The sequence below is a fragment of the Chironomus tepperi genome, unplaced genomic scaffold (assembly GCF_022539635.2).
Source record: "Chironomus tepperi strain 1889 unplaced genomic scaffold, CSIRO-AGI_Ctep_v1 contig_7, whole genome shotgun sequence".
In the NCBI taxonomy this organism is placed as follows: Eukaryota; Metazoa; Arthropoda; class Insecta; order Diptera; family Chironomidae; genus Chironomus; species Chironomus tepperi.
The window spans coordinates 146,780-172,656 of NW_027226129.1; the positions used below are offsets into that span (position 1 = coordinate 146,780).

A 25,877-nucleotide genomic window follows, 5' to 3' on the forward strand; every position below is an offset into this window, starting at 1 on the left:
TTTTGGGGTGGGAATGTGTTCGTGAACTTGTCTCAGTTTTTTATTATTTTCCGCTGTTCTCTCTCATGGCTCTCTCTCTGGTGTATGTGTGTAGATTCTCGTGTCAACGGACCAGTTTCTCTCTTGATTCTCAATTTTTGTATTATTGCTGTTGTGTGTTCGGCTTTTTCTTTGGATGGAAATTGATTTGGATTTGTTTGGTGGAAAATTGGATGAGTTTTGTGGTTTGTGGGGGGTTTGTGGGGATTGAAGACCCTCCTTCATCCTCTCTAGTTCAACTAGAGCTCTAAATTAGAGTCTAGATATCCATCAGTACTCTTAGATAGAGCTCTGATCATAGTTGATAGGATTTTAGAAATCTAAACTCCAAAATTCCAACTCTAGGACTGTCAACTCTGAATTAGACTTATAAAACTAGCCATACTTATAGAGCTTTAGAATAACTTTAATGATATATGTTTAGGTGATTTTAACACAAATCAGAGCTTGATTCATAAACTTATTTACTTACTTACTTCGCTGGCCGTACAGATCCTCAGATGCCGCCTATAACTGGTTCTAACGTATCAATATTCATAGACTTATATATATTTGATAGTTGATAGTAAGTAAGACGTGAGGGTGTTCTGACGGCTGGGTACCCTAACCATGGCTGATATGGTTCCATTTAAATGACGAAATATAAAATTAACTACATTGTGTTTTTGAGGTGACATATCATCTTATTCTGCCTTTCTGAAATTTCGATCATTTCAGTTCTGCAGCCCAAAGTCAAGATGAATTCAGAAAATTAAAAATCTAGCTTTAAAATTACCGAATTGATACTTATTATCTAAAACCATGCTTTTAATTGATTTTTTTGAAGCTGATGTACTGTATACTCTCAAATTTTGAACTTCCTTAAATTGCCTCCATATTTTTCATCATATTCTTGGATTGCCTTATTTTGACTCCATATACAAGTTTAGCTTATTCAAACATTAGATTAATCGGATTTTGTCATGGAAAAGTCGAACATATTTCATTCTGTCACTAAAAGCTCAAATCAGACATAAAATAGTACTTTATGGTATCACTTGGCTTGTCGTCAATAAAGCGTTATTTTTGACTGGATTGTGATTGAGCTTAATATTAGCGATTGACTAATTATCAGTCTATTAGTAACTGATCATGACTTGAAACGTTGTCGTAGGTCTATTATCAAGCTTTGAAATCGTCTAAATTTGACTATAAAAATAAACGATTTTTGAACAGATAACATCTGGAAAGCTGTTCGTAGAAAATTCACAATTTTGAAGAGATTAGCTGGCACTTAATTCTGAGTAATGCAGGGTCTAAAGTGTCATTGTCTTCAAATCCAATCCAGAAATTTTCCATTTTTCCTCACAATTCTTCATTTTCTTCCAATGTCTCAATCAAGCATTAATGCTCCAAAATAGCTTGAAATTGACTATTCCGACGCTCTAACTACTTGACCATTGCCACTTTTTGGCTCCTCGACCAAGACTTGAATTTTACATGAAAAATTGACTTAAGTTGCTTTGATCGGAGCTACATTGGCTAAGTTAGCCGTGATTCTTCAATATTCCATACCAAAACACCACAAAAACACTCTCAAAAACTCCAAAAATCCACACTCACAATTTATTTCATTTCCATTCCACACTCAAATCCAGCATAAAAAAAGTAACAAGAACATTCTTTTTCTTATTTTTATCTTAATTTATTGAGGGAAAAAAATTAAATTTTTCCTCTTTTTTTTCTCTTTTCTTTTCGTTTCCACTTTTGCCTTCCACGTGTGGAGAAATTTCTTGTTTTTTTTTTTTTGGTTCCTTCTTCTTCATTCTCATTCCTTTCTTTTTTTCTGGTTCTTTCTTTATGCTGCAAAACTTCTTATTTTTTCTTCATGTTTCTTGCTTTTATTCTTTACTTTTTTTCGATGTCAATGTCAATGAAAATTTCCTTGAAATTCAAATTTAAAGCCTGAATAAGAATGCAATGTGTGTACAGCATGAGTGAAATGTGCTGATGAATGTTAAGTGCAATGCAATTTGGCTGTTTTTTTGTGGTTTTTTGAAGCTTTATTTTAAAGTTGGTTGAAATTTTTGGATGTTTTTTTGTGCACACAAAAAGTATTTTAAATGCGGAATTCCTTTTAAGATTGTAGATTTAAGAATAGAATTGAATTTGTCGTATAATTTTTTTGTCGTAAGTCGAGTTACGTAAAGTTTTTGGAGGATTTGAAGAAGCATGCTGAATTTTTGGAGACTATTTGAAAAGCACATGGTGTGGAACAGTCGGAAAAGAGGGTCTACAGGCAGGTATTACTCCAGGTTCTACATGAATTCGACATAATCTGGTCTCATACTAAAGTCATGCTGTCAATCCGATTCCAGTAAAATTACAGTACTTCCTTGAGCAACTGAGGCCAATTGCTGCGTTTAGAGAACGTCTGCAGACGGCTCTATTTGATCAATTCTACCAGCTCGGGATATTTAGATCCCACTATAAACTTTTGATATATTAAGAGTAACAGTCTAGCGCGTCTTACTTACTTAATTATTTCGCTGGTCGTACAGATCAGTTGCATCTTAACTCGTTAAAATGCTCATTAGCTACAAGATTCACTAGATCAGCTCCGGTCCTCAATAATTTGAGAGACTGAAGGATCAGTACTTCAATTAGTAACGTAACTTGCGTCTCTATACTTTGTTGGAGCTGTAACAGCAATTTAAGTCGTCAATAATCACAAGCTGTCACAAAAGCAACCAAATACCGAATTTTTCATTATTGTGGATATTTGAACCGAATGACTCAGTTGTAGGCAACGTAATGGCCACAGCATACTAGTGAGCATTAAATGGATTATCCAAATCTGCAAAAGTTCACTGATATAGGGTTTGTAGAACACTGGGAGGCAATAATCATTAGAATTGAACTCCAAAATGGAATCATGGCAACTCTGGACTGATTCTTATATTCTGGATGCTACTATATGAATATCCACTGCCAGCAGAGTCTACAATCAACAACATAATTCTCAAAAATCATCAAATTTCTTCAAATTCCTCGCCTTAAACTCTCCCAAACTCTATTATTGTCTGGGTCAGTAGAAATTACAATATCCGCCGATACAAATCAAACAATGCCTTCGTTCCGTCATTCACATCACAATTCTAAATATACACACATAAAGGAACTTATCCCTAACATTAATTACACATTTAAGTTCCCTTCTTTCAATTTCTCACACAACGGAACCGCCATCAACTGTGCATTACTCTCATTTCAAATTCAAGAACACAGAACAAAATTCATTCAAATATGATGTAGATGATATACAGCATATATATATAGAGCGTGATAAGGGGTCATTTTATGAATCATTTATCGATTAAATAATTTCTCACGCACACAATTACACATGCCGTCACTAACACATATACAAGGTTAAATTCTATAATTGATTGAAGTTCAATTCTGTGGACATGAAAGAGGTCATAAAGTCACTTAACATTTAAAATAATCATTTAATGCCATTGACTTTCGGACGGGCCGCTTATCGTTTGACTTGATGTAATGGACATACACATACTTTATAAACGCATTTTTTGAAGGTTGACTGTTTGGTGTGGGTGGAAGTAATAATGATAATATGAAGGATTATTTTATGATGGATGCGGTGATAATCACCAAGGTTGGGGGGTAATTGAATGAAGCGTGGATGGACGTGAAGGACTTGGGGTGATTTTCGGGGAAATGTAGAGGAATGAGGAAGGTCAGTTGATGTGATTGGAAATTGGTTTCATGGGAAATTTATGTCTGATTTATTGAAGTGAATTGAGTTGGTTATTGATGTGATGAATGGGAAAAGGCATTGAGAAAAGGCATTAATGCTGATGATATGGGGGATGATGGATTGTGGGGATTCAAAAGAAAGTCGAGAACGAGGTTCGGTGAATCTTAGGGTCAGATGAATCCAGTTATCAAGTGAATACTAGGGTCATGTGAGTCCCGGGATCAAGTGAATTCCGGAGTCTGCTGAATCTAGATGGTTTGGTCAATCTTATGATTTTAGAAACTGTCTAATGACTTTAAGAAGAGCTGAATAGGGATGATATTCAAGTAAATTCATGTTTTCGTTACTTAGTACATGAATATCAATGTCAAAGTTATTGGGATATGTTCAAGAACCAAATAGAAGTCGTACAAGGGGAGCTCATGATTATAGTCATCTGGGGTGAACGCTCAACCCTTGTTATTCCTCTGAATACGATTCTAATGCTCATTGTCTGTAAGAAGCTGTAGACTAATGACTTAGACACATAAAACCAAATTTAGGACTGTATTTTGGGATCCTGCTTCAATGGAATCTAATTTTAATGGATTTTGAACTCTTGTTGAATCAAACTCAACTGGAGTCAGACTTTGGCGTCTAATTTGATGTCCAGTAGAGTTCTACTCCCGAAATCTAGTCAATTATGCTTCAAAACAGAGTTAACCAGACTTTGGGAGTCTTGAAGTTCAATGGTGTCTCAAAAAGAGTTTGTGGTCGTGTTTTTTGTTAAATCATGCCCTAGGGCAACTAATGAGCTCCTATATCCTCCATTTTTTGGACTAAACTCTTCATTTTGATTGGTTTTTTGAGGCAAAATTTCAAAAAATCCAAAAAAAAACTTCCTCAATGTTTGATTTTGATTCATTTTTAAACATTTTCCTCGTAAAGCTTCGGAAAGAAGGTTAGAGGATGGATTCTCGACAACTGCAGATCCCCTCATTTGCCCACTGCACTTCTGCATCCAAAAACATCCATCAAAACCCCAAAAACCAGACATAATAAAACATTAGAAAAAAAAAACATAAAAAACTCGAACAAAAAAAAAAAAATGAAAACATAAAAAAAATAGACTCAAAAGTTCAACGACCTTGGTTCATATTTCTTCTTATTCCCAACATATACACATTAAAAAATTGAAATAAAATAAAAATGCGTCATGCTGCTCACTGTCTATATTATCTCATCCATGCGTGTATTTGTTAATGTTTTCTAATCGCTCAATGCTCTCAATTTTTACTTTCTTTTTAAACTTTTACTATTTTTTGTGCTGTATGCTGTCTGTTATTGAATACACAGACATAGTCACTCGACATTGATAATCAATACATCATGGCTCAAGCCAGTCACATAAAAATGCGCGACTTTTCTCTTTTTTTTGACTTGAATTTCTCTGCCGTACGCACTTTTTTTGGATATGCTCAATTCTCTCAATTTTTTGGGTATTTTTTGTGCGTTGGAAACTTGACACACTAAAGTGCGTGGTCTCGACTTCTTCTTCTTGTGCCTGTTTCCGTCGATGAACAAAAAGTAGATCATTAAAGATTATTTTGAGACTTTTTTGCTTTTTTTTGCCTTGGATCAAACAGATGTGGACGAGTTCTTGCTTGATTTTTGCAAAAATCCCACGATTTTGTGTGACTTGGCATTGAGATTTTTTTATGTGAATCTTGAACTTGAAAAAATTTATTTTTTTTGAAGATGATAAGATTTTTTGAAGGTGTGTAGGATGGCTTGTTTGATGTTATATTGGATTTCATGACTGACTGACTGACTGACTTTGAGACATAACATGATGTTGGAATTTTGTGAATGAATGAAATTTCTGAGAATTATTTTTGAATTGTGAATTGGGTTAGGTCTTGATTTTTTGTATGACTCGGGTAGCACAAGTTGGGTTTACCCATCAAACCTGCATGACACTGATGAAACGGAGTCCTGCATCACCTCTCGACATTGTTTAGAATTTTGGATAAATTAACCGATTTATGATATTTGGGCCAATTTAGGATCAGATTTTAGACATTATTTGACCTTTATTTACTTAATTTGCTGATTGTATAGGTTAATTGTGAGCCATTACCTGCCTTAAACGTCTTTTAAAGCTGGCTCTATTGTAAATTTATGTCTGTTAATTACTGATACAAAATGCCATGCTTTTTTGTATCAACAGAATCTCTCCATGAATTTTTAGGCCAGTTGACGAGTTCAAGAGTCTATTTTAGTGATTGGCAACCTGTGTGACGTGTAATCCATGATTACCATTAATATGTGCCGCGAAAAATGAAAGGAAGCTCGCTTCTGGTCTATTTGATTGCATTTTGTGTTACTCAAACAGCACAAATTGTTTAATCAATCCAAAAACCGGCACCAGAACTGCATGATACTGATGAAACCGAATTAAACATCAGCACAGAGTCATACCGGCATTGTGGATCGATTTACCGATTTATGATATTATTTGAACTAGTTTAGGATCAGATGCTAGACATTAATTTCCCTAAATCTATCCAATATTGCCCAAGTCGCCCCACTAAACCTCCTTCAGAATCTCACCCAATAATCCAATCACATTTCACACTTTTTTTTGTCAAATTAGAAAGCAAAACAATTTTTTTACAATTTTTATTTCTTGGAATCTATCCATAAAAGTAACATAAATAAAAAAAAATCCATGGCACAAACACTCAGGTCATCAACCTATCCGACTTCAACACAAAACAAAATAAATTTTCTCTTCAAGAAAATGAAGACTTAATGATGGTGTTGAAGAAAGTGAAAAGAAAAGTTGTGCCTGGCATGGGTAAAAGTGCATTGAAAGTGAAAGAAATTTCTTTTGGAAATTTTGCTGATGAATGGATGGATGTTTCTCGAATGGTTTTGAATGTAAATTTTGAGGGTTCATGGGAGGTTGATGGGTAGATTTGTGGGATTAAGGAGAATTGTTGGAACAGCTGAAATCGAGCAAATATATTCAAAAATGTCTACTTAACCGGTGTGACTCTTGAGTTATGAAGGGTTCGGTTTCATCAGGAAAAATTGGAAAATTTAGCGAAAATAAAGCAAATATTGAGCATGAAAAGGCACAATTCTTGATGAAAATAGAAAAACTCAAGAAAATCGATCGACAATAACAGAATTCAGGGGCATAATCATGAGAAAAGGGTTGATTTTTGGACAAAATTCATCAATTTGCTAGAAATTTCCGAATAACTAACAGAAAAATAGGAAGAATCTTCAAAAATTGATAAAATTCAGCAAGAATTAATTGAAAACCTTAAAAATCTGTCATAAAATTGTCAAAATGCATCAAAAATTGACAAAAATCCACTAAAATTTCACTAAAAATTCCAATAAAAATTGCAAAAATTCATCAAAATTCACTTTCAATAACAACCTCAATCTCTCTCAAGATTTCCCTTTCATTGCACAAAATCCCACGTGTGCACAACCTTAAATCACATTTCATTAATCACCTGCATCATCAACTTTCCATCTCATTTCTCATCGTGTCTCATGTGCTTATCATTTTTTCGTTGCAATATGAATATGAAATTAATGAATTAAGCTGGTATTATTGGGTCCAAAATGTCGATTCATGATTGGATTTGACAAGAATTCTACTTTTTGGGGTTTGACTCTAATGGGGTCTGGGATTAATTGAGTCTGAAGCCAATAGGATTCAACTTCAATGGAGTTCGACATCAACTGAGTCTGACTTCAATGAGATCCAGGAGCAACGGAATCAGACGATAAATTAGTTTATTTCGAGCCCAGCTTAGTCCGACTCAATTGCAGTTCTGTCAAATGTGACTCAAAATTGAGGTTTATATTCAATTTTTAATCCTAGTTTCAAATTTTTTTGTAGATTTCATGACTAGATTGTTCCAAAAACAGCTCAATCCCCAAAAATCCTGTCATTTTGTCTCAATTTGAGTCCGTCCTCCAATAAAAGCTTTTAAAAACGAACCTCAAACTTCACTAAGTCTAATTAACTCTGCAGTGCTCTAACTTCAATCATATCTAAAGGTAATGCAGCTTAAACTCTTAAATCCTGCCATTTTGCCTTGACTGGAGTCCAGACTCCATTAAAACACCAAAAAAATGAACCCCAGACTCTACGAAATTTCCCCGGTATCTCTCCAATCACTCAGCAGCACCATATCAATTATGACATCAAAACAGCATCAACAGCAGCAGCATCAAGCACATCAACAACACCGAACAATCTCGGTCAGGTCAATGTGCTCATTTTATTGTTGTTGTTGTTGATATCGAGAGTGAAAAGCAAAAGCAAAAGAAATGAAAAAAATTTCTCCAATGCGATCATCGTGCAGCCAAACAGTCAAGCTAGACGCAGCTTTTTTTTTAGTGAAACTCTTTTTTTTTTTAGGTGAAAGTTTTTCTCTCCGTCCGACCGACTTGAAAGAAATTTCTTTTGTTTCACTTTTCATTTCGATATGATGAAATCGCATTCACTTTTTAGCTGTGCCTGACTTGATGCTTGTTTAACAGATTAATTAAGTTTTCTGCGATGCATGCTTTATTTTTTTGAGGTATTTAATTGAAATGAAGGCATTGCGTGCGGCCTGAAAAGTTGGCACAAAAAAACATGAAAGTTTGGAAAGGAATTGACTTTTTGGAAGTGAAAATTGTGTTTTGGGTGGGATGGGAATTGGCTGGCTTATTTGGATGCAGATTTGATGCAGATTTATTCAAATGGAAAATTGATTTTTTTTTATCTGCATTTTTTGGATTTGATTTCTATTTTTGGGAGAAAATTGGAAATGATTAATTTTGTGAGATTTTTGAGCAATTGTGGGTAATTTTAGCTATTGGAGGTGACTCAAATTGATTAAGTGAGGTGGATTTGGGGTGAATTGACAAAAAGCTGGGAGATTTGAGAGATTCTGGGTGATGAATGTCTAAAAAATTTCTTGATGATTAGTTCTTATTGATCCACTATGAATTGTAGTGCTCAGGTTTCATATTTTTGTTCCTGACCCAAACAGCTACTTCTTGTAGTCTCAAACATTCCCCAATCACGCACAAATCACAAATCCACAACTCATTCATTCCAATCAGTTCACAAAAATATCAAACTTAATTGCTGTGTAATTAAATGAAATTTGAGAACTAAAATCAGCCAATTTTAATGTGAAGCTTATAATTAAATTAATGACATAATTCGCCATGAAACTGACTCAATTTACAAAATATCGAATTTTTTTCTGTTCCTCAACGTCTGACTTGCTCACTGACTCAAAAAACCAAAAAAATTCTATTTTTTCTCACCTTTTTTGCGGATTTTTTTTTAAAAATTTTTCAAATGTGTGCGAAAAAAAAATTCTTTTTTATTTTGACAATTTCAAGGACAAAAATCGTGTCTGTTTAAGACTACAAGAGCTGCTTCGTACGTACTCAATCGTCACCAACACATCTGGAGTGTTATTTAATAATATTTTCGACCCGACTCAGAATTTGCGCGCAATTTTTTTTAATTTAATTTAATTACTTTTCGTGTTACGCATTTTCGCGGACGAATCATCAACTTTTTGTGCTGTATGTCTCGAATGTGATATTTTTATGGGGTATTTTGTATAGCACGAGTCTGAGGCTTAATGGGTTTTTGAGAGATTCTGTTTATGTGGTGTCAAATTGGGGATTTTTGGTCTATTTATTGGGGAGTCTTTGACTGTTTGATTGATTTTTAGCAGCATAGCTTGATATAGGCACATATTTTACACGAAATCGAGTCAACTTTAGTGGAATTTAGTCGACTTTCCATGCAAAATCCTAGTTGACTTCGAGCTATGCTTGACAATTGCTTTAGTATTTCATCATTAGAAACCGAGTCCAAAACCGAGACCAAGACTAGATAATTCTTGGAAGTCTCAGTTTCGACCCATTTCGAGACCGACACTTTAATGTCTCATCCTGAAAAACTAGATGAAATTACCTATATTTGGATGAATACCGCAACATTATGGGCTATTTAATGCAATTTCTAAGAAGTTGGCGTTCCCAGCTAGTTTTTCATTATCATGGAAGTCTCTTGAACCTCTCTTGAAACTCTGCAAATGAGTAATTCAAATATTTTGTATAATATTGAAAGAATAAGTTTGGGAAAAACAGCAAAAAATGTGTTAATTTTCTGATGAATTTTAGTGTTTATTTCAACAACAATTACAGCGATTTAAGGCAAAAATTCGATCATTCTGAGCTAATTCTTATGTCCAATGTCCAAATGCTCTCGTGAATAACACAAAAAATTACTTTTTTACATTTTAGATGAGTTTTTAAGCCTTTAGAGCTGATTTGTTTACTTTATTGGCAATATTGAGTCACTGTGGTTCATGACCTTCCTTAAATGTCGTCTTAAATTGGATTCATCGTTGGATTGAGCTCAGTAGTTGAGTCAGTCAGCTCAACAACCTCAAAGTTCATCAAAATGCATACAAACTTCCTTAAATCTCCCTAAAAACTGCCTTAATTGCTCTATTAAACTCAACGAATTTGAATAACTTCCCCAAATACTCAATTCCTCAATTCCAACATATCAAAAACCATCCAAAATAATCTTTAAAAAACCACTCAACCAGCCAGAACTTTTACAATTTCTTCTTCATTCCTTCCACTTCCATTAACTTTACATTAAAATTACTTTTTTTTATCATTTTTTTCATTTTTTTCATAATTTTATTTTTCTTTTTCATTCTTTCATTTCAGAATTCGACGGCACAAATGTCTTATGTCGTGTATGTGGCGATAAAGCTTCCGGCTTTCATTACGGCGTGCATTCGTGCGAGGGCTGCAAGGTGAGTGAACTTTTGACACATTCTTATTGACTTGAAATTTAAATTTGTTGTTTTTTGATGACAATTCTTATTGATGTAAATTTTGATGATTATTAGGGAATGAATGGGGAAATGGGAGGGATGATATGGGGTATTGTGGGTATGGGACAAGGGTGGGGCATGGAAATGGATCAAAGGTTGGACAATGGTTGGGCACTTTTGGTCAATTTTGATCAAATTTGACAATCAACCTTCAAAAACCCCAATATACCCCCTAAAATACCCCCAAAAAATCAACATTAAGTCACAAAATCTTCCAAGAATTCCCAATAATCTTGCCAACATCTTAATTAATCGGTTCCTGTCTAAAATATTTAAATATCAGGAATATCAAGTCAATTACTAAATATTCAGAAATAATAATGCGCAAAAAAATCATCACGCACAAAACTTGTTCTTTTAATAGATTTTTTTTCTCGGGAATATCAATGATAATAATGATGATCATGACTTGATATTTGCTTGGATTGAGTTTTGAGGAGTCTTGATTATCATCATCGTTTGATATTTTGGATAATAATATTTCATATTTAACTCTATATAAATCATGGAGATTCCAATATTGTGTGATTTGTTGAGGTTTATGAAATCATTGTTGACTAATTTACTTCTAGAACTTGAAGTCGACTTGGATTTTGTATGGAAAAGTCGATTTAAGGTCACTCAATTTCATACAAATTTTGAGTCGACTTTCATTACTTTGCTGGCTTTACAAATCCTAATCAACTGTGATCCATGGTGTCGCATTGACGTTTTAAAAAAATTAGCTCTACTGCTGGATACTGCTTCCTAATTGCCAATTTCAAGTACAATACTGTCTCTCCAATTAGCAGATGTTGATGAAATTAGGGATTTATAACCAATTAATAGTCAAATTTGCCGAATTTGACTTTTTAGAATCTTTCTCAATTTTTTGCTCTATTCAGGGAATATTTTGGAAATTTAACTATTTAGCGGAGTGGATGGGGTTGACCAATCCATGAACTAGTGCCTGAAACTGTTTTTATTGCTTTCTAATGGTTGCCAATTGCCAATACTAAATGCCAATCTAATCAAAATATCCAAATGAATTAAAAACAAAGAAGCGTATAACATAGAGTAAAGGTTGGTGTGGCTGGTTCCTGGTTTTGTATTACGTAACATGTATAAAGATGTGTTCATGCAGAGCTGACAGAACTCAAATTTAGAGTCTCATTTGAGTCCAATTGGAGTCTAACTTCCGGAATCTTGTCTACTATGAGTTCAAGACATTGTCACGCCCTAATGGGAGATGAATAGGGGGAGGGGAGGGGGAGGGGTCTGAAAGAAGCCAAGGTTGGGCTAGAATAAGCCAATTTCTTGCATTACAGCCCAAAAACCCCCAAAAAAGTCACAAAATTTCTAATTTAAAAAAACAATTAAATTCTCCTCAAAAAACTCACTTTAAAATCCAACCTCATTAATACCCACCAAAATTAAAACAATTCTCAATTTCCCCATCATTATTGCGCCATTCTCCATTTCTCTTGTTGGTATAAAACAATTGTCAGCACAACAACAAGAACAAGAAGACACGAAAATGTACAAAAAAAAAAAAAAAAATAGAATTTTAAACAAGAAAAGAAAAATAAAAAAAAAGCAAAGCAGGCACATTTTGCCGAGACATTGACCTCGAAAAAAATTCAAACACAGAACACAGAGCGGAATGGAAACAAGAAGTTCTCGTATGTGCTGCACACACACACACACATGCAATTGCATATGTGTTAGTGAACGCGATCGAGAATGAAAGAAAACGCGAAAAAAAAGAAGGCATTCCATTTCTGGATGTAAAGGCACACATGTGTGTGTGTGAGTGAGATGGAGATAGTAAGGAATATAAAGGTTAATGTACCATGTGTCAAGCACAAAAAAGACACTAAAAAATCGTTCAATTATGTTTATGTGCGTAACTTGACTTGCTTTATGCTGTAGCTGTATATGTTTAATATTTTAATGCATGTCTATGACTCTTACTTAGTTCCTTTCCATTCCATTTACAATTTTATTTTCTATTATTGACTCTAATGCGGGTCATTGTACCAAAACACACCAACTTTTTGGAATTGGAAACTAAAATAACAATTTTTCATTATTGCTGTGTACAGTCACAGAGAGTGGGGTGATGTTGGACTGTATAAAGGCTTGAATGGTAAATAGACAATTGTTTATGTTTTTTTGCTGTTGTTGTTGGGATCTTTCTAGACGTGATGTTGCTTTGGAAAGCTTTTTGATGATGTTTTTCTATTGAAAGTTAAGGTGGGTAATGAGCTTGGAGTTTGGAGTTTGGTGAAAGCTTGGATGTTTATGCAGAAAAATTGATAGAAAAAAGCCGATTGGCTTATTTTGTTGCAATTAATAATTAAGTTGAACTAAACAGTTTAATGACAAAATACAGCAAGCTTCAAAAATTCAAACAAATCATTAACTTTCTGGAATTGTCTCTAAAATCATGTAAATTTGGGTTGGCCGGTTATTATAAAACACAAAAAAAATTGAGTTTTTGACCCTCCCTAATGTCACAAAATTCGTTCAAAAAAATAATCAAGAATTTTAGTATGAAATGCACACCTATTCTACTTCCTTTAGCGTTTCGTAATAGGATCATGACCCCATAAAATTATGGTCTCATTAAAAAATTAATTATTTAACTACTCTTCCTTATGTGCTATATAAAAACCACAAGTTGATTCAGTCTGAACACATCACAATTGCTGCAAAGCCAGATCAATAATGGATTTGACTTCAAGAATTTTCTAAATTCTCTCAAATCTTGCTTTCAGTATTTACTTTCCGACATAGTTGAGTAGACACTTTAAAAGAGAATCTGAGCAGATTTCAAGTTAACTTTTTTAGAATATCTGAAAGACTGGACGTCTCAGTTGTATGCTTTCTTAAAATTTCATTTAAGAGACAAATTAGACTCTATTTGATGTATCATGTTCACTTTATTAATGATTTCTAACTATCAAAAAGCTAAATACAATCTAATTGAGCATGCACATTCACTTTACTTGATCTTGCTTGATTGTTTAAGCATATTCATGGGTTTTTTCATCATCTGATAGGGAATATTGCCTTAAAAGTATCCTAAATGACAGAAAAAATAGAACAATAATTCAGAGTTCAAAATGTGATATTCTCTGACATTCAATAAGCACACATGATGCTATCACAGTACCAATGGATAGCCAAAAATGCTTGAAAAGGGATGAGAGTGATTAAATGAAGCCGGATTTAAACAGAACCCGGCATTAAGTCAAAGACATGTCGATCTGGTGATTCTTGATCGATTATCTGATTTACTCCATTTGGGAATATTTGGTGCGAACTTAAAAATTGAGTAGTTCTGCATTGTTGCTCAAACAATTGCTACATTATGAATTTTCCATACAAAAAAATATAGATTCAACTCTATTTCGAACTATGTTTGATGTCTGCTCAGATTTTGTTTGAAAAAGTCGACTCAGTTCTATGTAAAATTCGATTTAACAACGTTTGAAGTGGAGTAGCTTAATTCAAGACACTTTTCCTTTCAATTCCACTCTCAATAACTAGCCAAACAAATGTTCAAATAGAAAAAAAAATCACTAAAAATGAGCAACAAAAAATAGATGAAAAAGCACACAAAAAAGTAAAAGCTCAAAAAACCTAGAAAAATAAAATTGTGGAAATTCACCCAGAGATGGCGCTGCACGTCACTCAAGAGACTCCGTCTACCATTAAAATAATCCACAACTACATTCACATCCACAGCCATTACTAATAACTGTGAAATGAGTACAACAACAACAACAATTTCGTTGAAGTCTTTCGACTTTTCATGTACAGCACACAGTGTCGTTTGCATCGACGACGGGTGAACAGCATGCAGCACTTGAGCATTAAAGCTTCTATTTCTAGTTTGAACTACCTTGAACTGTCCAAAAAGCTCCTTTTTTTTCAATTCTTAGGAAACCTCGTACAAATGTGCAGCAATTCCCTTCTCTTAACTTGCTGTGTACGGACTGACTTGCTGTATGTCTCACATATACTCAGTAATGCATGCCTCAATGTCATCGAGTTATTTTATGTAATTTTTAATTTTTTATATGAAAATTATTGTTCAATTGACTAATGCGAATGTAAATGGAGAATTGATGATTAATTTGGGTTAAATTGGGGATTGTACGGAAATTACGGAAATTATGGGAATTTAGGGTTTTAAGGGGGAGGGGTTGGGGTTGATACAGAGTCTGGATTTTAGGTCATACAAAGTGAAAATTGGGGTTTAAAAATGCTAAATTTTCAAAAATTCCCTTAAGGAGTGTTCACATGTTGTGGAACTGGAAGTGTGGTGAGGTGAGTGGGGACGAGGGGTCGAGGGGATCTATTTCGATAAAATTCTGATTTTTGAACAAGTTTAGCATGACTTTTGCCAGTCTGAACTCCATAAAATCCACAACGACATCACTTATTGCCTCTTATTTATCCATATTCTAGATATGTCGTAATGGATGGAGGGAAGGGGTGGGTTAGCACAGTAATGACTCCAAAGCCTCTCAAATCCTACAATTTCTCACATTTTCAACTTCACAAAATTGAAACTTTACAAAAATTCAAAATAAAAAGTTAAAAAAATTCAATTCATTTTTCAGAGCTCTAAAGCTCTAGAGCTGAGCCTATTAACCTACAAAATATATAAGCAAATCAGAGACATTTAAGTATGAAAAAAAAAAATCATATTTTACAATATACAATTGTTTTTCATCATTTATATTGCGATAATAATAATATAAAATGTTAAATGAGATGAATAAAAAAATATTAAAAAATTATTGAGACGAGGTCGATTATTGACTTGACATGTGGGAATTATTGGAATTAACAAGAATTGACACTGGAAAATTGAGGAATATTGTGGGAAAATTTGGGAGGGTTGACCCTGGATACCCCTCTATGCTGAATAAACTTCCAATTTTTGTATAGAATTGAAAGGAATTTTGAGGATTTTTAAGCAATTTTGAGGTTAATTTCCTGAATTTTGAGGATTTTCAGACATTTCATATGAAAATTTCAACTGTCCTCAAGTCTTCCTCATTCCATTCCATATCTCCCCCTCCCCCTTATCTCCCATATCAACCTCAATCATCCCACACATCCACCCAAGCCATCCAATCCAATCAATCAAACACAAAATTCCATATCAACACATATCACTACGCAGAACTGAATAGAAAATATAAAAATAGAAATAAACCAATATCAACAGCAAGCACTGCACGGATACATAAATGGACATGAAGTTATTGAACTTTTAAGTTTATCATAATGTAAAAATTGTTGTTGCTGGTTTTTGCAATTCTTCTCATGTTTCAGACATTCTTTTTATAATTTTTTTTTCTATTGAGTTTATAACTATGTCGGTTGATAAAAGTTGATGAGTTAAATTGGAACTCGATATTTATGGATGGTTGACGAGACGAGCGGATGAGTTTGGAAAATTCAAAAAAAATAACCTCAAAATTGAGCAAAATAACCTCAAAAGTGAGCAACATAACCTCAAAATTGAGCAAAATAACCTCAAAAGTGAGCAAAATATCCTCAAAATTGAGCAAAATAACCTCAAAATTGAGCAACTTAACCTCAAAAAATCTTGCAAAAATTCATTTAAAAATCACACAATTTTCCAGCGCTTCCCAAACCATTCCTCAAAATCACGTTTCTATGCGCACATTTCTAACACACATTTCCAATTTTCTCTCCCCCAATCATCATCATCATCATCATTGCTGCCGCACACACAGTCATCATCATCGTCGTCGACTCAGAAGGTTGAATGAACTGTCCTGACCTCATTTTTATTTTTTTCTCTCCGTCCGCGTCCGATTGCGCGATCTGCCTTTGTTATATACACATATACAAAATTTTGACGGTGCATTGACTCTCTTCTCATTTTGGCGCTCGTGTGGAAGCACGTTTTGCGGATAGTAGAGTATATATGATTTTTGGGGGAGAATTATTTATAATATTTGGGTCGGACAATGGCCTCAGATCAGCTCATACACAAGAATATTTCCGATTGAGACAAGAAGAGGGAATTTGGTGAGTGAGAGATTCTCGTGCCTTGAGATGATCGGAGAGTCTCTTACTTACTGGCCTAATTTTGTAATCAGAAATAAAAAATATATAAAAAAGGTTGAATGATGTGCACGAGATGATGATGAAAATGGATTGGAAATAGATGAGAATTATGGGATTTTTGTGGTGAATTTTGAGGTTATGTTGCTCACTTTTGAGGTTATGTTGCTCACTTTTGAGGATATTTTGCTCAATTTTGAGGTTATGTTGCTCACTTTTGAGGATATTTTGCTCACTTTTGAGGATATTTTGCTCATTTTTGAGGTTATGTTGCTCAATTTTGAGGTTAAATTGCTCACTTTTGAGGATATTTTGCTCGCTTTTGAGGATATTTTGCTCAACTTCGAGGTTATTTTGCTCAATTTTGAGGTTATTTTGCTCAATTTTGAGGATATTTTGCTCACTTTTGAGGTTATGTTCCCAAATTTTGAGGTTATATCCCCAAATTTTGAGGTTATGTTCCCAAATTTTGAGGTTATGTTCCCAAATTTTGAGGTTATTTTCCTCAATCGCCTTAAATATTCTCCAAAATTCACTTTCAATACAATTTTGCATACTTAACCTCCTAGACATATCGAATAGCCATCAACAAACGCCAAAAACGTAGTAAATTTATTCAAAATTGTTCACATTGATATTCAAACAAAACGTCCAAAATTAGTGTCGACCGATTCGAGCATTGGCCTCCAAAATGTGCTCTATTCTGACTATTTCGTCGTCAATTTTTCGATTGTTTCAGCCACAACTTTTTTGTTTATTTTGTCTTACAAAATTGTTCCATTCATAAATTGATATAAATGAGATTTGAAGCGGTTTATTAAGAGTTTGTTGACATTCGTGTGTGTAGCGGCAATGCCGTTTGCTTGCTTTGGGTTAATTTGAATGTTTTCTTCTTGACTAGAAGTTCTGTTGTACTTGTCAGAACTTCTGTTTTTTGGATTTTTGATGAAAATTAATTGAATGTGAAGTGGAAAATTAGATTTTTTTATGATGATAATTTTGTTGTGTTTTGTGGATAATGGATGAGGTTAGGTGGATGAACTTTGAGGTTAGAATTGTGAATTTTGGAGATTATTTGAGGTTATGTCAGGTGATAATTGAGATTTCATCTTTTAATTGCCTTAATGTGATTGAATATAATATACCAAGAGAATATTCAAAAATTTAAAAGCTGCGTACCCCCAAGCTTTAAAGCTGCGTACCCCATCGCAGCATAATCTGAATTTCAAAGCTACGTACCCATAGACCCAAATGTGAGCTTTGTACCTCCAAAATTAGGCAAAATATCACCATAGTTGAGCTCAATTCTCTCAAATTTGAATAGTTTATTTTTAATTTTTAGCTATTCAACCTGCGTACCCTCAAGTTTGTCCTTCGTACCCACAAGATTAAGCTGCGTACCCATAAGTTTGAGCTAAATACCTGTAAAATTTAAGCAATTTACTCTCAAATTTGAGCTGTTTATCCTCAAATTTAAGTTGAATACCCTCAAACTAAAGCTGTTTACCCCTCAATCATGACCTTCGTACCCCCAATTCCAACAATTTTACCCCTCAAAATCAACCTCAATTTCCTCAATTTCTACCTCAATCCCATCATCAATTTCTACAAAATTCTACCTTACAATTCTCAACCCACAACTAATACAAATTGTAGCGCCACACAGAATTGATGACGCAACTTGTTGTTGTTGTTACTTCACACATACTGCGTACATGTTTAGCTTATTTTGCCATTCCTACTATTTGGGTTCAAGTGCCTCGAACTCTTAATGAATATTTGTGCTTAGCAGCATGTAATGCGTATATAAATAGAATATAAAGTGAGTGAGTGAGAGAGAGAGAGATAGACAGCAGGTCGATGAACTGGCGTTACTATCATAATTATAGACATTCAGCTGTTGTTGTTGTTGTTGTTGCCATTTTTATTTGCTATGTTTCTATGCAGAATTGATGGATTGTACAGAACTTAATGATTATGTGTAGGCACAACTTGATTCTCGCACGTCTGGATGGCCCACAATTACCTGTTTCTTATTACTTATTTCTCTCTGTTTAGATTTAATGGAATTGGAAATGGAAATAAAAGGCAAGAAAATCAGCACTTTTTGATCTTTTTAGTTCAAATTTCTGTAATTTTAATATTTTTTGCATGCATATTGTTGCTTATCTGATTTTATTCGGGATGTATGTGATCTTTTGTGGTTTGTTGTGGTTTGTTATGGTTTGGATGGTTCAAGGGCATGCACATGGAGGGAGGGGAGGTTAGAGGGTCAACTGACCTCTCTTTTTTTGCAAAAGTCTTAAATTTTTTTGGCTTTTATGTGAAAAAATTCCAAAAAATCCACTAAATTTTTTGCGATTCATTATACCCCCGGGGTACATAGTTTTCAATTTTGGGGTACTCAGCTTTTGGTATTGGGGTACACAGCTGTGAATATTGGGGTACGTAGCTTTGAACGGTTAAGGACAAAGATTTAAACCTTTAAGGACGTAGCTTTGAAATCTAAAATACGTAACTTCTATTTAGGGGTATGCAACTTTGAAATTTGGGGGTAACCAGCTTCGAAGCTTGGGGGTATTCAGCTTTAAAATTCTAATTTTGGGGTACACGGCTTTCAATTTTGGGATACATAGATTTAGTGTTTTGGTTACAAAGTTTAGATATTGATTTTATTGGGTACGAAGATTTGGATTTTAAGGGGGTATGCAGCTTTAAAGCTTGGGGTCCGCAGCTTCAAACCTCAAAATACAAAATTTTTAATATGGTCATATCCAGACTGCAAACTCATCATGAATTCACACAAACAATATTTTTCCAAACCCAAAAAAGTTCATCAAACTCCAAAAAAAAAATTAATTTTCATTTCCACCGAGCATTTTCTCCATGAAAATCGGCACGTATCCAAGTCATACCTGCAAAATATCTCTCAATTTCCTCACCCGAACATAAACAGCAACAGATAAAAGATTCCAAGAACAACTTCCTACAACGTCAAGTCTTACGTCACACAGCAAAAATGGTAATCAAATTTTTATGTAAACATTTATCCATCGTTTATTGACTTTCCCCACATCTACAGCACCAGACATGGATAAACATCTTTGATTCCTCATCATCGATGCACATTAAATATCCAAAAATAAGTCAATTTTGTCGGTCATTGAACCACAAACTGTCGAGTCCATAAATCCTCATTAATGTGGACTTAACGGACATCAAATTGTCAAAATATGATAATTTAGATTGAAGACGTCAACAAATGCTCACAATGCCTTGACAAAAAAACTTTTACTTTTATGGTCAATTATCATAAAATTTTATTGAATTTTTAGGCTTTATAAAATATTCAATAATGACCATTAATGTAGTGTTAATGGATGCGGTGAGATTAAAAGAAAATGTGTCAAAATTCAAAATTCAAAGCTGCATACCCCCAAGTTTTGAAGCTGCGTACCCCCAAATATTCAAAGCTGCGTACTCCTCAAATATTTAAAGTTGCGTACCCCCCCCCCCCAAATTTAAAGCTAAAAACCCCAAAAATCCAAAGTTCAAAGCTTCTTACCCATTAAAATTCTAAGCTGCGCACCCCCAAAGGTTTATAGCTCCATACCCCTATGACTTAAAGCTACGTACCCCTAATATTGGTATTTTGTACCTCCAAGATCCAAAGCTGTGAAAACCAAAATTTGAAATAAAAAGTTGCGTACCCCACAATTTAAAAATGCATACCCCCAAAATTTCAATGCTGTGTACCTCAAACTCCATAATTAGTTTTCAAGTCCATCGAACTTTCTTCCAATCAATCAGCTCATAAAACAACTCAAATTTTATCCAGTCACACTTCCTCCATGTCAATAACCTTTTCACCAACTACAATTTCTCTATGTGTTACATATTAAGCATCAATTAGTCATGTAACAACAACAACAGCCTATAAATAGTCAATGAGATAGAAAAGAAATGGAAAATGAGTGAGAAAAAAATGTATGTGACATAAAAAAGTCATCATCATCATCGGTGCTGTTGCTGCTGCTGTGATGACTAATGGCGAATATAGAGGAGAAAATAAAAAAGAAATTTGTTACATATCAGCATAATCTGCATGTTGAATCATGTGGATGGGGATGTAGTCAGGGGGATTTAGGAATATAACCTCCAAATTTGGGAAAATAACCTCAAATTTTGGAAACATAACCTCAAAATTGAGCAACATAACCTCAAAAGTGAGCAACATAACCTCAAAATTGAGCAACTTAACCTCAAAAGTGAGCAACATAACCTCAAAATTGAGCAACATAACCTCAAAATTGAGCAAAATAACCTCAAAAGTGAGCAACATAACCTCAAAAGTGAGCAACTTAGTCTCAAAAGTGAGCAAAATAACCTCAAAAGTGAGCAAAATATCCTCAAAAGTGAGCAAAATATCCTCAAAAGTGAGCAACATAACCTCAAAATTTTGCCCACCTTGCTCCGCCCCTGACTTTACATACGAAAGCTTTCCTGTTCCCGGATACACACTGCTGTTGTGCTGTCATGCCATGTGTTTCATACACAAATAGTACAAAATAGCTTTTTACGTTACGTAAAAAAATTTCACTTCACATTGACTATAATGCTGCTGTGGCATGAAAAAAAGCCATAGTAATAGTAAACAACTTTGAATTGGCTTTGAAATTATTATGCAACGTAAATATAAAAAAAATTGTTAGTGTGCGCAGCCATTACAAACTCACATTTCACCCGAATACGTATACATGCAGCAACAGAGGCTTGTTTACCATCTTCTCGGTCGTTGACTTTTGTTGCGTCTCTTATGATTTTGGTTTTTGTTTATGTGAAAAATTGTGGAATTGCTGTATTCGCGCGAAAAAATGTGATGAATAATATGAAATGAGGAGAAATTTCATTGGAATTATGGCATGACATGATGCCTTGTTGATGATCGAGATAGGTATATGGAGTGGATGGGGTTCAGGGTGGGGAGATGGGAATTTATAACCTCAAAATTTCAGAATTCTAACCTCAAAGTTAAAAATTCTAACCTCAAAATTCAGAAATTTAACCTCAAAATTGCTCAAATTTGAGCAACTTTAACCTCAAAATTTTCGAAATTGAGCAATTCTAACCTCAAAATTGCTCAAATTTTTGCAACTAAAACCTCAAAATTGAGCAACTTTGAGCAATTCTAACCTCAAAATTGTCAAATTTGAGCAACTTTAACCTCAAAATTGTGAAAACTGAGCAACATAACCTCAAACTTCACCAACATAACCTCAAAAATTCCAACAATTTCCTGTTGCTCAGTGTCCATTCCCCGCCATAAATCTCCAATCGCGCGCCACTTTACAAAATTCACCAGCAAAACACTTTAAATCAAATAAAAAAAGTTGTTAGACATAAAAGAGAAGCGAGAAGTTGAATGAAATAGTTGTGAGACGACTGTGGGGAGGGGTGAGGCAGGTTACACAGTGGGTCAATGAACCGCCTGAACTTTTTTTTATTTCTCTTTTCTTCTTAACCATCATACACAAAATATATATAAGACACATTTGCCAGCCTACCTTATTATTATAATAATTTTCTCTATTTTATTACGACAAGACATTTGAGTTGATGATTGGAGTAGGCATGGGATGGAGTCAGGGGGCAACATCTTAGAAATTGAGGTTAAATTTTCAAAATTTTGAGGTTAAGTTGCTCAATTTTGAGGTTATGTTGCTCAATTTTGAGGTTATGTTGCTCAATTTTGAGGTTATTTTGCTCAATTTTGAGGTTATGTTGCTCAATTTTGAGGTTATGTCTTCTTTTCCCCTTAATACACCCCATGTGAAGTAGCTTCGTCTATAAATAGCAACAATAAAGTAATTGTACATAAATTTACTTCTATTATGATGGATGGATAAATGAATAAATTGATCTCGCGCACTGTAATCTCTATTTTATTTTGTGAATGTTCTTATTGAGACATATTCAGAGACTTAGACAGTGTCGAAGAACTTTGACGACCTCAACTCACATATATGTGTGTGGATACGGATTAGTTAACTAGAAAATTGAGTTGCGAATTTGATTTGATTTTTTTTTGTTGCTAAATTCGCTCATTAGTGAATTTTATTTGACAAGTTTGAACGGTTCTGGGGTATAATTTGAAGATTTATTTATGATTTTATTACTGTATTTGGGAAATTTGAGTAATTTTGTTGATGGATTTTACTGTTTTGATCATTTTGCGTGGTTGTAAATTGACTAATTTGAGAGTTTGAAGACATAACCTCAAAATTGAACAACATAACCTCAAAGTTGGGCAGAATAACCCCAAAATTGAGCAAAATAACCTTAAAAGTGAGCAACATAACCTCAAATTTGAGCAAAATATCCTCAAAATTGAGCAACTTAACCTCAAAAGTGAGCAAAATAACCTCAAAATTGAGCAAAATAACCTCAAAATTGAGCAACATAACCTCAAAATTGAGCAAAATAACCTCAAAATTGAGCAACATAACCTCAAAATTCACCATTCTAACCTCAAAATCAGAGTCCATCAACCCCACAACAGTCAACACGTGCACCATCTATTTTTGCATACTCATTCCTTATTCCTTATTCATCTTCCTGTTAAAAGTCAATATTCAATGCAGTTACGACACAATGTTTATTCAGCAAAAGCAAGAAGGGGGTTAATGAATCTTTCGACACTTACAAATGGACATGACAATAAGTCGCATGTGATGTTTGAATTGGAGAATTTCCTTATGGCTTACTAACGGTTTTTAACTTTACTGATGCAATTGCGTTTAGCTTTTAGAATTTATATTCTTATTGATTTAGATTCTTGGGATTTGTAAGGTGGATGGGATATTGTTATGATGTTATTGAACTTATGGACTAGATTGTTGGAGTTGTGGTTGGGAGGATTGTTGAGAATTGTTGGACATAACCTCAAAATTGAGCAATTTTTAAGGAACATAACCTCAAAATTGAGCAATTTTTAAGGAACATAACCTCAAAATTGAGCAATTTTTAGGAACATAACCTCAAAATTGAGCAACTTTAAGGAACATAACCTCAAAATTGAGCAACTTTAAGGAACATAACCTCAAAATTGAGCAATTTTAAGGAACATAACCTCAAAATTGGATAAATTTTAAGGAACATAACCTTAAAATTAAGCAGCTTTAAGGAACATAACCTCAAAATTGAGCAAATTTAAGGAACATAACCTCAAAAATTCCCAAAATTAGTCAAATGATGAGCAATCAGTTCTTCACACTATCCGTCATTCTATCCCACATTCCCCTACCAAGAACTCCAAATGACATACCAAATGACTCACAACAATCCACAACGTCTCTCAAATGCATTCTCAATGCCCACCAATATCCATTAGTGAGATAATAACCCGATAATACGCAATAACACATATGACGCATAGCTGCGTATCCTACAAACAACCGTACACAATCTACCGTAATGTCATTAGCTCGTTGCGAATAAAATAAAAGGCGGTAAAACAATTTTGTTGTTGTTGTTGTTCCATTGAAGCATGAGTCACAAAATTCGGGTTATTTTGATGCTGATGGATTCTCTTTTTTAAAGAAAAACAACAAATTTGCGAATATGATAAACAAGTTGTTTACGTTTTAACTAATTGGAGTATGAAATGTTGGGCATGTATGGTCAGTTGGGAAGGAAGCTATGTGTTGCTGATGGGCACGTAGTTGAATTTTGAGATTGTTTACGTTTTTGGGGAATGTTGTTGATCGGATGGAAAATGAGGAAAATTGGGTTTTGTGGATTGATGGTATGGAAGGAGACCCTCTGGACGAACAGGACAATCATAGAATATGGAAGGTTATTTTGAGATTAGACGAGGGTTTTAGAGTCAAGAGGATCACCCTCCAGAATAATTAAGCATAATTCCAAACATTTCAATCAAGATTAAGAAGCTAAAGCCATTTCTGGAGTTTGATATCCAGAGGGTCACCCTCCGGATGAATGGTATCTTTTGGGTATATGAAGGGGTATTTGGTGATTCAGCAGGGTACTAGCATGTAGAGGGTCACTCTCGTGGCAAATTAGTACAATCCTAACTATTTAAATTGCTATTTTGAGGGAAAAACCAGATTTTAGAACATTGTATCCAGAGGGTCACCCTCTGGATGAAGAGTACTAATTGAGGATTCGAAGAGATAATTGTAGATTCAACTGGATTTTGGTATTTAAATGGTCAATATCATTGCTAATTTGCATAATTCTAAAGATTTGAAAAGAAATTTAGAATCTAAAGCAATATTTAGAGTTCTTTATCCAGAGGGTCACCCTCTGGATCAATTAGCATTCCTCAAATTCCACATCAATTACTACAATCCAAACAGACACATAAACCACCCGAAAAAACAATCACAATAACCTCAAGCGAACCCGAACAAAAAAAATAGACATCAATACAAATTTTCCCGCCCAATTTCCAGTTTCTTGAACTCTCTCTCCACTCCGCACTCCATTCACACAGAGTCAACAAATCACATAACAAAGAAAATTCCACACAAAAAAAAAACACATTTAAATGCCCCCGAAAAAAAAATGACAGACAAAAAAAATTTCGCATAGCATGAAACATTCAACCCGATCACGTCATTCATGCCAATTTCCAATTTTCCACGTCTGTTGATCATCGACATACATGACTCAACCAGAAATTTTGGAGAAAAACAAGTTGAAACAAACAATTTAGTCATCTCCGACGTCACCAACAAGTAAGAATTGAATAAAGGAAAACAATCACCTGGTTAAATATATATACATATATGGAACTAACAGAACCCCAAAAAAGAATGAATATTGTAAACACACCGGAGCGCACACGTTAAATGACACACAAAGTGCAAAGAACTTTATTATGTGATTCTGTTATTTTTATTTGTTGTTGTTGCTGTTGTTGCAGTTCCTTTCTTTTCTTACTTCATATGAAGCAGTTGTGGGTAGACTTGGGTTGCATGGGGGACACCTTGGTGGTAGGGTATGATCGAGGTCGACGCATATGG

At 34.3% G+C, this 25,877-nt stretch overlaps 1 protein-coding gene across 2 annotated transcripts in view; it reads left to right on the forward strand.

The window, feature by feature from the left end:
• Eip75B (Ecdysone-induced protein 75B) overlaps positions 1-25,877 on the forward strand; it is a 122,047-nt gene that overhangs the window by 46,912 nt on the left and 49,258 nt on the right. For both annotated transcript variants that reach the window (XM_070652492.1, XM_070652500.1), the window contains exon 2: positions 10,565-10,653. In XM_070652492.1, coding sequence (XP_070508593.1) covers positions 10,565-10,653 — 89 coding nt within the window. The remainder of the gene's footprint in view (positions 1-10,564; positions 10,654-25,877) is intronic.